General features: G+C 35.4%; 1 protein-coding gene across 3 annotated transcripts in view; it reads right to left on the bottom strand.

Moving 5' to 3' along the window:
* The window catches only part of PIK3R3 (phosphoinositide-3-kinase regulatory subunit 3), an 84,623-nt gene that overhangs the window by 29,895 nt on the left and 36,693 nt on the right, over positions 1 to 18,035 (bottom strand). For 2 of the 3 annotated variants that reach the window (XM_010984683.3, XM_010984682.3), the window contains 4 exons: positions 10,921 to 11,029; positions 8,947 to 9,045; positions 1,786 to 1,966; positions 887 to 1,012 (listed from right to left, as the gene is read on the bottom strand). In XM_010984683.3, coding sequence (XP_010982985.1) covers positions 887 to 1,012; positions 1,786 to 1,966; positions 8,947 to 9,045; positions 10,921 to 11,029 — 515 coding nt within the window. Of the gene's footprint in view, positions 1 to 886; positions 1,013 to 1,785; positions 1,967 to 8,946; positions 9,046 to 10,535; positions 10,616 to 10,920; positions 11,030 to 18,035 lie in introns of those variants that run through there. The other variant, XM_064493626.1, reaches the window with a different exon arrangement.

The raw sequence follows: 18,035 nt of genomic DNA, 5'->3' as shown, positions 1-18,035 counted from the left end.
CTTCATAAAAATTCTTAGCACCTTTTATATACTATGTAACAGCTCAGGGCAATTTAAACCAATCCAAGTATAAGTAAAAAAGAATCAAAGCAGTTCTAGGGAAAGAACCAAGAAAAATCACTTTTATGAAAAGAACCAAATTATTCTTCAGAATTTGCTCTACATCACAAATGTGACTTTTAAAATATTATTGATCATTAAGGTTTATGATCTAAAAACTATGTAACTGAGACTACTAGTGGTCCCACAACTTCCATTACTATTGTTCCTTCTTCCTCAGTAAACTTCCAAATGTTAGCTCAGCAAACCTGACCAAGTAAAGACTAGTTTCCTCAGCCTCCTCTGCAGCTAGTTGTAATCTGTGGTTGTCTAGCCGGCGGGACGAAAATGGAAGCAGTGTATACTTCTTCTAGGAAGTAGCCTTAAAATAGGGCATGTTCCTTTCTCCTTCCTATTCTTTCCTGTTTGCTAGAATATGGCTGTAATGGCTGATACTGGAGTAAACCAACTACCACAGATAAAAAAGCATAGGACAGAAGAACCCTAGACCCTAATGATTGTGTAATTAAAATAACACCTCTTCACTGCCTATGCATAAAAGAAAAATTTCTAACTGAAGACTTTGTTGTTTTATTATTTGTCACTTTCAGTCAAATCTTATCTTAGTTAATACTTACTGATATAAATTATATCCTTAACCAATAAAAAAGTCACTTAGAATGCAAAAGGAATTTATATCATTAAAGTCTCAAAAAGGCTGTTTAAGATATTAAGACAGCTAAAGATTGTCAGCTGAATCATAGAAAATTATAAAATTATAGAACATCTGATGTAACTGTAATACTTATTGCATACTTATTGGCCCAAACAACAAAAATATACTAACCTGGGATGTTCTGGTGTATTCTTCATATAGCCTGTCATATTCTTTACTCTTTTCCTGATACTGAGAGTGGTATTCTTGCAGTTTTTTACCTACTGCATCAATGTTATCTTCTTTTACCAATTGATCCTATACAGGTAAACAAAAGAAATAAAGAACGTTAACAATTCTGAAACAGAGATTTTTCCACATCCATTTATTTTTAAATTGTATTTCTACTGTAAGCTTAAGCCACTGTATTAATACCAAGCATGCAAAAGCACTAAGTCCTTTTTTTTTTAAACTTTTTTATTAATTTATAATCGTTTTACAATGTTGTGTCAAATTCCAGTGTAGAGCACAATTTTTCAATTATACATGAACATATATATTCATTGTCACATTCCTTTCTCTGTGAGCTACCATAAGATCTTGTGTATATTTTCCTGTGCTATACAGTATAATCTTGTTTATCTATTCTACAATTTTGAAATCCCAGTCTATCTCTTCCCACCCCTTGGCAACCACAAGTCTGTATTCTACGTCTAAAAAAAATTAAAAAAACAAACATACAAACCATAAATACAGAACAGAAATAGACTCATAGACATAGCACTAAGTCCTTTTGTTAACACTAAGATAAACCTTTAGATCACATCAAAATAGTGAATACTTCAAAAATTTAATAATAAAGTATAAATAGAAAACATACACAGAAGTATTTTTATACTAAGTTAATAAATATATGCAACTAGCTATTAAGAAATACTAGCCACAAAATAAGTTCCAAAAATATCTTTAAGTAGGAAATTTTAAAAGTCCAGATTTCTTTTTTTTTAACTGATAACCTCATAAATTAGAATCAAATGATGTTATAAAATAATGACTTGCTGCTGAACCATCAAGAACTTCTGTAATCATACCTGTTGGTATCTGGACACTGGGTACATCAGCTTCACATCAAGTTTGGGATTGTACTGAGCAAGAGATTCATGGTGATAGTGGTTAATGAGCTCCACCACAGAATTAAATGTCAGAGGATCAGAAAAGCCGTATTTACCATCTCGATGATAGATCTTTATTAGCTTATTATTGCCTCCCTTCCTGTAAACAACAAGACAACAACTATAGATTTTTTTCCCAAAAAAATTCTATTAAAGTAGTACTTTCACTATGGAGAGATGAAAGCTTAGTGTCACATAATAAACAAGTTTAACTATATTAATGAGACTGGGTGAAAAGGCATATATTATATGTATAAAAGTATATATAATATCACATTATTTCTACAACTATTTCTTTTGCCTGTAAAATATCTTGGTTATTATAGATATACACAGCATTCAGTACCAACAATATTTAGCAAAAATAATCACTGAAAAAAACAACTAAAACAGAAGCAAACTGTATCTTTTGTTTATTTTCTAAATGAATTTCCTAATTTAAATTCTATATCCACTTTTTCAGGAAGAACAGAGACAATCTCTTTAGGGTCTAAAGACATGGCTGTGTGTCCTTGGAGGGATGCAGAAGCCACCTCTATGGGATATGATAAACATCTGTCACACATACATCCATTTAACACTCAAGGTTTTATTGTTAATGTACAAACATAATTAAGCTTCCTGAATGATTTGTAACTGAGTAATTAATTTAGTACCTTACATTATTTTCTCATTTATATTTGCTTATAATTCTTGGAAATGACTATTTAGCTATCACAATATTTAAATCACTCAACTGTCATTCAACTTCTTTACGAAGTACAGCTTTTGAAGAGCTGTTTATATTAGATGGAATGTAATTTGATGATTGAATAGTTTAGACCACTTTTGTTTACTGAGTCACATCCAATGGTCCCTTAAAAGATAATTTATAACCAAAGCTTAAGATGGCAATGTTTTGCAAGTCCCATAAGGTGTAATCTAAAACCACAGCAGGTTGATTCATTGTAGAATAGAAAAATACTGCACCATTCCCACTCAATTGTTCTTATAGCAGCATGCAGACTTAATGGGGGAAAAATATGCTTCTATATCTCTTTATGCCATGCCGTTACACGTGATAAATGAGACACTGGGATTTGTGAAAGGTCAAACATAATAGGTTTCAATCTATGGATTGATTTAAATTTAATGCTTAGATGGTCAGCATGCAGATGGATGAAGAACTATTCCTATAAAATGCACATTGAAAGGACACCTAATCATATGCAGTTTCTGTAGATGTGTATACCCACACATATACTCACAATAAATGCAAGCTGGTCTCTCTGCTGAAGAAAAACTAAAATGCACTCATTCATTCAAAAACACTTACTGAACATCTACTATGTGCCAGGAACTGTACGAGGCAAATGGACATAGTGATAAACAAGCCAAGCACAGTCCATGCTCTCATGGAACTTCCAGTTTAGGAGCATGGGAACATATCTCCGTCTTAAAGTTTATAAAGAGGATGAAGAATTCTCATCAAGATAAAACATAAAAATAAACAACTAGATATATCAAATGGTAATCAGTCCTATGGGAAAAAAAAAACAAAGCAGAGTAGAAAGACAAGACAGTTCTGGGGGTGGAGAAATTACTGTTCTATGTATGTTGCACCACAAGGAAAACCACTCTGTTCAGGTGACACTTAGCAGAGCCCTAAACAAAGTGAGGGAGCTAGCACACCAGATAGCTTCAGGAAAAGTTTTCTAGACAGAAGGGGGAAAGTACGTGCAAACCCCTAAGACAAAAGCATGTGTGGTATGTTCCAGGAAGAGCAAGGAGGCCAGTGATGCTGGGGCTAAAGGAGCAAAAAGGAGAGTAGCAGAAGACAAAGAGATGCAAAAGTTTAGATCATGCAACAGCCTGTAGGCCACTGTAATGGCTTTGGCTTTTACAGAGTAAGATGGGGCAATACAAGAGCAGAATGATACCCTTTATCCTGTTATTTAAAAGGCTAATTCTAGCTGCTAGGTTGAGATAAGACCATTCAAAATGGGCAGGGATAGAAGTAGAAAGATCAGTTAGGAGACTTTTAAAATAATCTAGGCAAGACATGATGGTGTCTTAGACAAGGGCAGTAGCAGTGAAGATACTGAGAAATGGTGGATCTTGAATATATTTTGAAGAGAGAGCTGACAGGATGTGCTGATGGCCTGGATATGGGTGTGAGAGAAAGAGACAAGATAAAGATGATTTCAAGGTTTTTATCTTAAGCAATTAGAAAAATGAAATTGTCATTTATTGAAATGGAGAAGGAAATATAAAAAGAACATGTTTAAAGGGGAAAAAACATTTTGGTTTTAGACAAGTTAGGTTTGAAATGCCTAGTGAACATCCAAGAGCAGATGATCCTGCAGCCTACCTGGAGAGTCTAAAGTTCAGGAGAAAGGTCTGGGCTAGATGTATAAAATCAGGAGTTGTCAGCCTACAGATGTTATCTGAAGATGAGCATAGCTGAACAAGAGAAGAGGTCCAAGGTCTAAGCCCTGGGGTACACCAATGTTTAGTGATCACGGAGATGAGGAAGAACCAGCAAAGGAAACCAATGGAGAGCAAGTAATGAAGTAAAAGAACTAAGAGGGTGGTATCCTAAAAAACAACTTTTTTAAGAAGCATTTCACAAAGAGGAAGTGATCAACCAGGAGAGTGATCTTGGGGCTTGGCTAAGTAGAGATCACTAGGTGATCTTGACAAAATGGTTTCAGTGGAATGGTACGGATGGAAGGCTGACTGGAATGGATTAACGAGAATGAGAAAAGAAAAAGAAGAAATGCCTGCAGACAACTGTCTAGAGGAATATTGCTGCAATCAGGAGCAGAGAAATAGGGAAGCAGCTGGAAAGAGAGCATCAAGGGAATTCTCCTTATGTATTATTCTTAAATGGGAGACAGTACAGTATATTTATATACTGATAGGAATGGCTCAGTAGAGAGACAAAAACTGTTCATCTCAAAGAAAGGACAAGATAATTCCTAGAATGATGTCCTTGAGTAGGTTAGAGGGATGGGATGGGATCCAGTCCACAAGTAGAGAGGTGGATCCTGCACAAGGACATGACCAGTCATCCACTGGAACAGGAGAAAAGGCAAAGTAGTCACATTCAGGTGCAAATACATTGACAGCTGTAGCAACAGCAGCAAGAGGGAATTAGATCTCTTCTAATTGCTACCATGTCCTCAGAGAAATAGGAAGCAACTTCTTTAGTTATAAGGGGGAAGACAGGTTGTTGATTTGAAGAGAAAAAAAGAATATGTGAAATTGTCACTTGGGAAAAGTGAAAGAGCAAATGAATTGCAGAAACGCAGAGATTCGGCTGGGCAATACTAAATGTCCATTTAAGCTTAGCAGTCACGAATTTAATGTGAGGCCAGTCAGCATGGTGTGTTTTTCTCCACATTCAGCTGCCCAGGTACGGGTGAGAAACAGATGGAGAGTTGAATTTAGTAAGTGCTGGAACATAGTTAGGTTACTACAATGAAGGGAGAGAGGAGCAAGTTTGTTGAGGATACATTCACAAGGGTAATTTTAATAGAGGACCACGGACTCTAAGCAGAGCAGAAAGGGAAGTAAAGATATGAAGAAACTGAAGAATGCTGAATTTTTAATTATGTCTCTCCCTCCCTGTAATCTTTTTAAAAAATATTTTATTTATTTATTTATTTAGTTTGTTTTTTTGTCTTCGGGGGGAGTAAATTCGGTTTATTTATTTACATATTTATACCCTCCCTCCTTGTAATCTTCTTGAACAGAAGACTCATGCTATTCCTTCTTATATCCTTGCACCTGGCCCAATACCTGGCATATATCAGATTCCTAAAGATTTGTTAACTATCCAGATTTTCTACAATGAATACTATTTACTGATTTTAAAAATGGTTACTGAATTGAAAAACCTCTACTTCCTCATCACCCATTCTCTGCAATCTAATTTCACTCTCATTCCTCTCATTTGAGGGTCACCAATGACTTTTACCAAATTCAGACTCTGCCTTCTATCCCAGACTCAGATTCTTTGCAGTGACTGAAATGTCCACTCTCCCTTCTTTCCCCCTGCCCCTGCTTCCTTCTTAATATTTCATCCTCCATGGCTTGTATGACATTACTTTTTCCTCTTAGACCACTCTTTCTCTGCCATCATCCTGCTGCTAAACACAGTTTTCAAGTTCCCTAAAAAGCTCTGCCTTCAGCCTCTATCCTTTTCTCCCCTCTATATACTCTTCCCTTAAAGTCCCAGTTATTCTGTGTAGATGGTACCTGAATGTTCTTCTGGCCCTGTACTCTTTCCTAAGCATTAAACCTACTTTTTTTTTTTTTTTTTTTTTTTTTTTTTTTTTTGCCGTATTCTAGATATATTTTTACCTAGAAGTTCTGGAGCAGCTAAAAATCAACTGTTCCTGACTCTCCTATTTCTCTAAGTGGCACATTCATTCTAAGGCCAGCAGGCTCAAACCACAGTCACTTTTAACTCTCCCTCAACCTCATACCTATTCTGTTATCAATTCCCCTTAGCTCTCAGCTCCACATTGCCTCTTATTTTGATTCCTCATCTTGTGCCTAGAGCCACTTCCCTAGGTAATAGTGTATTCAATCTTTTGATAAGTCATTCCCCTGCTTAAAACCCTTTATTAATTTTTTTTGCACAGATTCCTCACCATGGCTCATGAGGCTCTCTGCATCTGTCTCCTTCCCACTTTCAACGTCACCTCCTACCACTCAGTGGTTCACACTGTAAGCCAGCCACAGTAGTCTCTGTATTCACTGGATCCACCAAATCTTTCCAAAATCAGTGTCTTTGCATTTCTCTTACCTGTCCCTGAAACACTTTTCTGGCTGGCTCTTTCTAATCCTTCAGTTCTCAGAGATCATATTGTCAGAGAGGCCCTCTTTCTCAAAACTATGTGAAATTCCCTTTCCTAATACTCTGTTATCATATAACCTTATGTATTCCCTATATAGCACTTCATACTTTGTGAAGTTACCTCATTTTTTTTCATGTATTTATTTTGTCTCCCTCTCCCTCACTACTACCCCCCCCCAATACAAATACTATAGACAAGAGACCACATCTGGCTTGTTCATCTCCTTTTCCTAGGACACTGTGGGCACTCAATACATATAAATGATAAAAGAACAAATTCAATTCTGCATCACCATTAGCTCTCAAGTCATAATAGCCTTCTAATTCTTCACTAGTATCTATCCTCTTCTATTCTGTCTAGTCAAATATAGTCTGATCATATAACTTCCCTGTTGATAAAATGCAATGGTTTCCCCTGGCTACCTACAATATTAAATATAAATCCCAAATTTTAGAATTCAAGGCCCTCTTGAACATGACCCTTTTCCCACCGTCTATTCCCTACCACTTTTTCCTCCTTACAAATGTTACCCTCTAGCCAAATGGGACTGCATCTCACAGAACAGGGTTCTATACCTTCTCACCCCATATCTTGGTTCCTACTGCTACCTAATCCTGCAACCTCCTCTCCACTTTCTACACACCCCAAACTGTTAGGAGGTAACTGTGAAAGATCAAGCAAGAAGACGGTGGCTTAGATCTGGATGGCAGAGAAGTATGAAGAGATTACAAATGTAGATTTGGAGGTAGAGTTGGCAGAGGGTGAGGGAAAGAGAGGAAAAAAGATTTGTGACTTTAATAACTGTAGAGATGGTGGTTTTATTTCTGAAAAAAGGAAAGACTAGAAGAGAAACAGTTTGGGTGGGTGAGGGTTAGAAATCAAGAATTCTGCTCTGACTGTATTAAAATTAGTATGTCCTCTAGTCATCTAAGCAGCGACTGGATAGATGCCTCTGGAGTTGGGGAGGTGAGAGCTGGAGATGAGGTTCATGAATCATCACCATCTAGTCATTTATTAAAGTCATGGGACAGGACAAGCTCACCTTGGGACAATGAATACAGAGAAGAGAAGACTGTTTCTAAAAAGAAGTGTCTATGACTAATGCTGCTAAGAGGTCAGGTAAGGTAAGGAGAGAGAGGAGGCCATTGGTTTAGCAGTCCCTGTGGAATGCTAGAGATGGAAGCCTGACTAGAATGGGAAAAAATTATGTTGAATGAATCATTGTAGAACATTGATTACTGCTCAGTACAACTGAAGTCCTAAGGTATTAACTTCTTAATGTCTTTACCAGAAACTAATATAGTAACTCCAAATTTCTAGCATAAAATATGGGGTTATTTTTCCTAAAGATACTAGGCTTGAAAGGCAGCAAAGAGACAGCTAAATCTGGATTTGAAGCCATCTTCTGCCACTCACTAGCTATATGACTTCGGGACAAGTTTCTTAACTAAGTTAAGCTTCAGTTGCCTCATTTATAAAATGAAAATATTAATAATACATACCTTATAAGGATGTTGTGAGGAGTAAATAGAGCTTGCATGTAAAATGCCTAGCACAAGGAAGTTGTTTTTATTGCTGTTATCATTACTCTTTTCTTTAGATAGTCTCTTTTTAAAAAAAATAACAAGACTTTATTGTACTAAAGGCTATGTTAATTGTTAAAATTAAATGTGAAAATATCTAATGCAATTTTCCTAATCTATTTTAAGTGTATGTCCCATCTTTGTAAATTTATAAAAAGTGATACATCCACCACTTAGGAGATTCTAATACACACACATGGATGGCATGATACAGGCTGAGAATTGCTTTATCTTCTACATATCCTCATCAGCCTAAATTACATTGAGTTTTACTCTCTGAGGTCTACATTGAGGAAAGTAACAGAGTTATTACAGGGTAGATTCCTAACATATCATTAATAATCTTATGCTGTGCCCATGGCTTCTACGGCACTAAAAGGTCAATAGTATACTTCTTACTTCCTTACATTTAGGGATTTTAAGCCTTTTCATTTTACTGCCACATAAAAATAAAAACTGTTGCCTTTTTATATGGCATTTAAATACTTAATGTATAGAAAAAGTATAGTTAGCCAAACAACTAAAAATTATGTATCTAAATTAAATAAAAATATGAAAAATGTATATTGAAAGATTTAAATAAAAGATAGGAATCTTTATATATCCAGAAATAATAATGCTTACTAGCCAAAATGCTGAAATATACTCACCTCAAAGTCAAAGTATAATCTCCCTGCATTTTTGTTGAGGCATCTCTGACCAAGAAGGTACCATCTGGCATGTCACGTAATTTGTCATTTACCTCCTCCCTGAAGAACAGAATTATAGGAAAAATGAGAAAACATAGTGTTGGGTGTTGTCTTCACACATTATTACTAAGACTAGTTGGGAGGTGGGTACGTCTAAGGTTACAGAATCATGGGGGCCATCAGAGGCATTTAGTTCCTCCCTCTAGATACATTCTTTCTGTTTTGATTTTCAGTGTTACGTAATCTAAGGAAGGGTATTTGATTTTTAAACTCTTCCAGATTTCAACTATCTGTAGGGGACAGTGTTTCCACTAAGCCTTTAGGGCTTCCTTAGGCAGGTATGAACTTGCAGAGTTTCAGGGAAAAACAGCAGCTGTTTAGAAAGATTAAGTTTAAGCAACAGTGGCAGCTGTGTCAGATCAGAGTGGGGATAATTCACTCAGTTCACAACCTTTCAATATAAAACTCTCCAATTTGAATTTACACTGATAACAAATTCCTTCTGCAGAGCTGGTTTAGGACTTTAAGGAATAACACTGGAATACTCAAAGAAAATGGTAGGGTATAAAAGAACCTTGAATTATAGAACCACACGGTCTTAAAAGATAAATTTAAGTAGGATTTAAATATAACAGATACTTTTATTGTACAATGTTAAAATAAAAATTTTCTGATCAATTTTTATATAAAATGTATTAAGTCTTCATCAAAAAATTTAAAACAGAATTACTGTATGATCCAGAAATTCCACTTCTGAGTATATACCTGAAGAACTGAAAGTAGGGACTTGAACAAACATTTACACACCAATATTCGAAACAGCACTGTTCACAATAGCCAAAAGCTGGAAACAATCCAAATGTTCATCAAAGCCAATGTCCAAGATGAATGAATAAATAAAAATGTGGTATATACATATAATGAAATATTATTCAGCTTTAAAAAGGAAGGAGATTATGACACATGCTACAGCATGGATGAACCTTGAAGACTATGCTGAGTGAAATAAGCCAAACAAAAGGACAAATATTCTATGATTCCACTCATATGAGGTGCCTAGAGTAGTTAAATTCATAAAAAGAGAAGGTAGAATGGTGGTTGCCAGGGGCTGGGAGAACAGAAGGAAAGGGGAGTTAGTGTTAAATAGGTACAGAGCTTCACTTTGGGAAGATGGAAGAGTTCCAGAGATGGATGGTAGTGATAACTGAACGAAAAACAATGTGAAAATGAGACTTTATGCCATTGAACTGTACATTTAAAGATGGTTAAAATGGTAAGAAAAAAAAGAAATGAGTGCTACTTTACTAATGAGAGAAAATAGGTAAGAGAAAGAGAAGGACAAGCATATTGAGGAATACAGCATCAACCTGGAATTTGATTTGGCAGAAATGAATAGGATCTTTTAAAAGTAAGAAAATACAATGTTCAAATTTACATATATATTTTTTTCCTTCTTTAGTTCAAAATTTTCCAAAACCACCTCGTAAGAAACAAATCTGTCCTAGCATTGTTTCTCAAAATGAGGTATGTGAAGAGTGCATAAAAATCACCTGGGGAGATTATAAATGCAGATCCTTAGGCCTTACCCTATTGATTCTTGTGCATGCAAAGATTGTAGAATCATTGCCTTTGAAACAGAAAGGTAAAGAAATTAAGTACTGATAAGTATTACTATCCTAAAACCTATCTTCAAAGTACAACTTTCATTTACTCAGTATTAAAAGTAATAATCACAACCATAATTTAAAGATTTTCTTGTCACTTTTTTGTGGGATTAAAAGCATTTAGAAACTTTTGAAAGGTTTTCATACACAATTTTTAAAATGGTAATCTTTAATCAACAACTAGTGGGGCATTTTATACGTTTCATTTAACCACTAATATCAAACATAATTTTTTAAAAACTGCAGTCAATTATAATAGCATTCTAGTTACCTTGAAATATCCCCCCAGTACCATTCTGCATCCTGAAGAGAAACAGAACTCTCCTTCATTCCATTTGTAACAGCTGAAGTCATTGGCTTAGGTGGCTTTGGTGGAAGAGCTAGAAGAGAAATGAATATTATTTTGTAGATGTGAATTATTATTTGTTTTCTAATTTCCTCAGTCAGGAACAGCTCATTAAAGAATGTACACTCAGATTCAAGTAATTATAAATCAAATTAAGTGTTATTTATGTTAAATGTTAAATATTAGCCAAAGAAAGAATCCTTTTAGACCTCTACAAATAAATGCCTGAAAAAAATGAAATATTCAAGCTATTTGAGTTTTTTCCCTCTTATAACTTTTAATTTTGAAAAAAGACTTCTCTCAAAAGACAACATGAAGCCCCTTCACAAATAATTAAGTCCAAAGGCCACTAAGTGGGGGCTGGTCATGATGGCCAAGAGTTAGTATAAGAGCCCGAAGCAGGTGAGGCAGGACTACGTCCAGATACAAAAGTAGCAGCACAGCAAGGATCTCAGAGCTCCAGCAGGATGAGGAGGGGTTCTTCATGAGGGCAGCCTGGTGTGGGGTGTGAAGCTGAGTGAAGGAGGAAGGGCAGTGGTCCCGGCCCAGGTGGCACGGAGTGTCGGAGACCAAGCTAACAAGGACACAGTCCTAGGAAGTGGGCATCCCAACACAGTGGGGCAAAGCCAGATAAGGGTGAAAAGACTTCCTAATCGGGTAGGGATGGGAGGGGGCAGAGGGAATGCAGCAATAACTATAACAGATTGGGTAAATATCGGAGAGACAGATCAAATAAGTATAACTACTACAGATAGTAGGGGCTACGTTTCTCGTAATCTAAGAAGGAAGTTACAAATATGGAAAGGTTAAAAAAAAGAGTAGAATGGACCGACCCCTCTGGTTTGGACTGCAACTGCAGCTACTGACGTTGACTCATGAAACTCAACATATAGGCAGACAGATGGATATAAATGTCTGTACGTATGGAAAATACAACTATTCCCTAGCTCTGTCCCCTGAGAGGTCCTGGGATCAGCAATGTCCTAATATGCACACCTAGCACCCAGATCTTGGTTTCTAATGCCATTCTCTACTAAAAGGAACCAGGGCTCTTTGGGAAAATGGGGAGGGTGAAGTAGGGCAAGTACCAAATGAACCTGGAACATCATGTTGTGCCAAAAAGCAAGCAAGTACTCAAAGAATGAGGGGTCATGACAAAAAAACAAAGAGGCCAGCTTGAAGGGGCTCCCACTACCAAATGTGGAACAATTAGAACATCAATACAAATAGCAACAGTAAGAGAGGAATATAAGCCCTTAAATAAAACAGGAATCTATGTGCCTGTGCAGATATAAACAAATAAATGAAAAAACTGAAACATTATTGGGGAGGAAGATTTATTATAATCTCAAAGACCTTCCCACAAAATGCTTATTAATTCACAAAAGTAAAAAGACTAATAGTGGAGAAACCTAGCAAACATACCTTAATCAAGTAATCAAAGTTACTACCAACAGTAATGGTGAAATCATGGGCCCCCACAGGGATGCACCAAGGACACAACATCACTTCTGTGACATACCTGCCAAATATGCAGAAACTGAACCTAATCATGAGGAAACATCAGACAAATCACAACTTAGAGACATTCTACAAAATAACAGGCTTGGAATCTCCAAAAATGTCAAGGTCATAAAAGTCAAGAAAGACTAAGGAACTGTTCCAGCTTGAAGAAGACTAGAGAATTGTGACAATTAAATACAATGTGTGAGTCTGGACTGGATCCTTTTGTCACAAAGGACATTATTGGGACAATGCACAGAACATGAATGGGATCTGAGAATAAGATGGTAATAATTCATCAGTGTTAATTTTCTGATATTGATGGTTGTATTTCTGATATTCTGGTTATGCAGGAGAATGTTCTTGTTTGTGGGAAATACACACAAACATGGCCATCACGGACTGCCATTTTGGCAACCTACTTTCTCAATGGTTCAAGAAATCAAGTTATTTGTACTATACTTGCAACTTTTCTATAAGTTTGAGATTGTTTCAAAAACTTGTTTTTAATTAACAAAAAATTAGAGATAATATTGCAGGAAAAGGGGAAACAATGTGATTATAAAAATGTAGTTGGACCCCTATCTCACACCATATGTAAAAATTAACTCAAAATGGATCAAAGACCTAAACGTTAAGAGTCAAACTATAAAACTTTTAGAAGAAAACAGACTTAAATCTTCATGACTTTGGATTAGGCAATGGTTTCTTAGACATGACACCAAAAGCACAAACAACTAAAGAAGAAATAGAAACTTGAATTTTATCAAAATTAAAAATTTTTGTGCTTCAAAGGACGGCATCAAGAAAGTGAAAAGACCAACTCACAGAATGGGAGAAAATATTTGTAAATGATATAGCTGATTTAAAAAATTGTATCTAGAACACATAAAGATCATTTGCAACTTAAGAACAAAAAGACAAATTACTCAACTTAAAAATGGACAAAGGATCTGAATAGACATTTCTCCAAAGAACATATACAAATGTCCAAAAAGCACATGAAAAGATATTCAGTATCATTAGCCATCAGGGAAATGAAAAGCAAAACCACAATGAGATACCACTGCACACCCACAAGGATGACTATAATCAAAAAGACAGATAATAACAAGTGTTGGTGAGGATGTGGAGAAATTGGAACTCTTACACACTGCTGATGGAAATGTAAAATGATGCAACTGTTTGGAAAAGTCTAGCAGTTCCTCAAAACGTTAAATGTAGAGTCACCATATTTTAATCCTAACAATTTTAATCCTAACTATATATTCAAGAGAAATAAAACATACAACTATACAAAAATTTGTATATAAATGTTCATAGCTGCATTATTTATAATACTCAAAAAGTGGAAACAACTCAAATATCCATCAAAGATGAATGAATAAATAAAATGTGGTATATTTTACAATGGAATATTACAAGGCAGTAAAAAGGAATAAAATACATTATAACATAGATGAACCTTGAAAATACTGGTTAAATGAAAGAAGCCAGTCATGAAAGACCACACATTATATGATTCCATTGTCCAGAACAGGAATAACTAGGAACAGAAAGTAGAATAATGGTTGCCTAGGGTTGGCAAATTAAAAAAAGAAAAAGGAATGACAGCTAATGTATGCAGGGTTTCTCTTGGGGGTAATGAAAATCTTCCAAAATTGCCTGTAGTGGTGGTTGCACAACTCTGTGATTATACTATAAACTATTGAATTATACACTTTAAGTGGGTGACTTGTATAGTATAAGAGTTGTATCTCAATAAAGCTGTTATTTGAAAAAAACAAACATCAGACTTTTGAAATTCCTAGATGGGGGAAAGCTTGCTATAATCCACGCTTTTTTCCTAAGTGGCTACTTATTTATACCTATCTTGTTTGAAGAGGATTTGATGTGGCTTATAAAAGTAGCTACACTTGGAACTGCAATTTTGCAAAATTTAAAACTCTTCTACTTATTTACTTTTGAAGAGTAACAGTTTAAACTTGTCCTGTACAAAAGCACTGTGCTATAACTATGGAAGATACAAAGACAAGGCACTCATAAGAAGAAATCTAGAGGGACGCACAGAAACACCTGACCATAATTCTCAGCAGAATGAGGTAAATACTATAATAAAAGTAAAAGCAAAGTGTAATGGAAATCTAGCAAAAGGACTGACTGATCCCCTCCTGGGGAAACTTAAAGTTCAACCACTAAGCTTCTCAGAACTGCTCCTTACTGAACTGAATGCCATGACCAGCAGGGCCCAACAAGAACCAATTTGCCTCCTTGAATCAGCAGGAGGGTTACACCCTAATCACCAGAAGGAGCTACAGAGACTTGCTGCTGTCTATATTCCTTCTTTGGAGGAGCTCTGTACTGAATTGAGTTGACCAGGCTGCATGCAGAAGCTGCTATTTATGGAAAATGATAGTTCACTGACAGCTCTACCACCAACAAACATATAATGACCATTTCACATCTATTACAGAACACTGCCCAGAACCTCCTTGTATCCTGCTTTTCTTCTCTGCAGAAATACAAGAAGAATGAAATGACTACAAACAGTTCCTACACAAAGTTGCTAAAAGAACACAAGAATGAATGAAATACTGGCCTATTTCTACATTCTTATCATTACTCCATACATATATCAAACAAATACTTACTGAGTACCTCCTATGTTCTAAAAACTGGGAATATAGCAATGAACTAAACAGACACAGTCTTTATTCTTATGGACTATATAATCCAAAATGATAAATTTCAGGATAATTCATTATTCCTAAAATCATGAGCATGTTCAAGTTTAGTTCACTTAAACTAACCTGAGTCTTCAAACTAAATGTTTTACTTTCTCTAGCAGTTGATCCCCCTCCAAGTGTAAATTATAGAATTTACTGGTCAAAAGTAAGTAAAAATTTACCTTACATAACCTCCTTATTACATGGAGATAAGCAGATTTGTATCTCTATGTTGCTTTTGGATTATGATATTATAAAGGAAAAAAATTACAAGTCACATACATTTTAAGTAAGTCAAGTAGAACATATTGAGGGAGAAGCTAATTAGGGTACATTAATTATCATTCGACCCCTTGACAAAGTAGTTCTTTTTTTATTGAAGTACAGTCAGTTTACAGTGTTGTGCCAATTTCTAGTATACACCATAATGTTTCAGTCATACATATACATACATATATTTGTTTTCATATTCTTCTTCTTTATAGGTTACTATGACAAAGTAGCTCCTGAACTGGATAAGTACTGCAGTGCTGAGTGATAAATGCACCTGAGAAAATAACTTCCTAAATAAGTATCCATAAATACCTATCACATTTACTTCTATTTAGTAGGTGATGAACAGTATTTCCCTTCCCATTTTTGAGAAACTATACTACAAGTTGTAAAATACTAGCTATACAGAAATTCGGTGTTTTAAATTCAGTTTTAATTAATATGTAGACATATGAACAAACGTATATAGGTATATGCTTGTGTGTATATGTATATGCATAAAAACATCTGGAAGAATACACAAAGTGTCAATAGTATATATAACAGGAATGTGGGGAGCAGCGCAGGAGAGCACTTTATATATGTATGTTTCCTTTATGTATGTTTTAACAACAAAAATGATTGCTTATGAGTCTTTTTTCATTTTAATCTGTTATGTTTTCAGACTTCAAAAACTTTCAAAAATTCACTTTGATTTTTTTTAACTAAAAGTATTCAGGGACTACATCACTGTAAAAAATTATTTCTTTGGTCATAATCTACAAATAGTGTACAAAGAGCAGATTAAAGTATTATATCAAAGTTAAATGTATGGAAGTTGATAACTGTAGTGTACTGTGGTATGTACAGGAATACTACGCTGAGGAGATACATATGGAGGTATTCAGGGGTAAAGGGTCAAGATGAATGTAACTTACTCTCAAATAGTTCAGAAAAAAGCAGTATTATTTTATATAAAGAGAGCATGAATGATAAAGCAAATAAAGTAAAATGTTAACAAATGAACTCAAGTAAAGGACATACATGAGGTTCTTATTTTTGTAACTTTTCTGTAAGTTTGAAATTATTTCCAAATAAAGTATTTAATTTTTAAAATTAAGAATCAGAGTCAGGTACTTACTAAAACCAGGGAAGAATGACAGATATTAGCCCTCACAGTCTATGCTAGGATTTGACTTTATGAAAGATGACTTTAAATAAGAATAGAAGGAAAAAAAGCTAAAACAATACCTGAATGTATGTTTCCAGTCTATACTGGGATAAGAAGAGGAACTTCTATTTATACAAGCAGAGTCAGGGGCCTTCAAGCCTTTTGATCCCATGTACCATACAACCAGGAGCCAGCTATCTTTCCCTCATTTCAAGGTCAAGTTTTAACCAATATCTGTCTGAAACCCTGAACAAAGTTTCTTCATTCTGTAACCCAGACATATAACCCAGTGCTTAGACACAGTACACATTCAGTAAAGTGTGTTCATTCAACAAATACTGACTGAGCAACTACTTATTCTAGGATTTTGTTTCTTCCATCCATAAAATGAGGTTACAATAGTGTCTACATCCTACGTGGATTAAATGAGTTAACATGTATAAACTTAAAACAGCATACGACACACAGCAATCAGTAAGTACTAGCTTTAGCTATAGGTGCTAAGCTAGATTAGTAGCAAGACAGTCAGTCCAAGAATATGAAAACGAATATATGTATGTTCCTATTTGACTGAAGCATTGTGCTGTACACTAGAAACTGATACAACATTGTAAACTGACTATACTTCAATAAAAAAAAGACAGTCCCGTGAGCAATTCAAATAAATAAAACATACAATTACTATAATGTGGATAAACACAGTAAAAGATAAAGTATTTTAAAGTATATTTAAAAGGGCGAATATTATGGTATATGATTAATAACTCAATTTTTAAAAGAGAGACTGAAAGAATAAGGTTCCATGGAGCACAAAATAAGGGCACTGAATCCAGAGAGTCAAGGAAGACAAGATACGTGGTGTCCCAAACTAAAGGAACAGCATGCATATCAAAAAAAAGAAGAAAAGGAGGAAGAGGAAGAAGAGGAGGAGGAAGAGGAAGAAAAGGAAGAGGGTGAAAAGGAAGAGGGAGAAGAGGAAGAGGGAGAAGAGGAAGGGGAGAAGAGGAAGGGGAGAAGAGGAAGAGGGAGAAGAAGAAAGAAAGTCCAAGAGAGAAAATTTTCTAATGCCTGGCACATGGGAGTATGAGGTGGGAACAGTGGAAGTTCATTTTAGCCACCTGTCATCTCCTGTGTTCTCACTCCAATATTACTCTGAGATGCCTCCCCATTACACCATCTTCTCACTGCTGATCATTTCAGTAAGTACTCTGGAGCTTCCCCCCAGATCATTATTCCCCACATTCTAATTAAATAAACTATTTTACAACTTGAATATCTTCCCAGAAAGTGTGTTTTCCCTCTTGCAAGCCTTCTCTGAAATCTGGCTTTCCCTAAAGGACACAGCTAACCTTGTAGCCTCTCTCTGAAAGGTTGTTCACTTTCCCACA

This window comes from Camelus dromedarius, chromosome 14 (assembly GCF_036321535.1).
Source record: "Camelus dromedarius isolate mCamDro1 chromosome 14, mCamDro1.pat, whole genome shotgun sequence".
Lineage (NCBI taxonomy): Eukaryota > Metazoa > Chordata > Mammalia > Artiodactyla > Camelidae > Camelus > Camelus dromedarius.
This window is presented reverse-complemented; position numbering and strand designations above follow the sequence as displayed.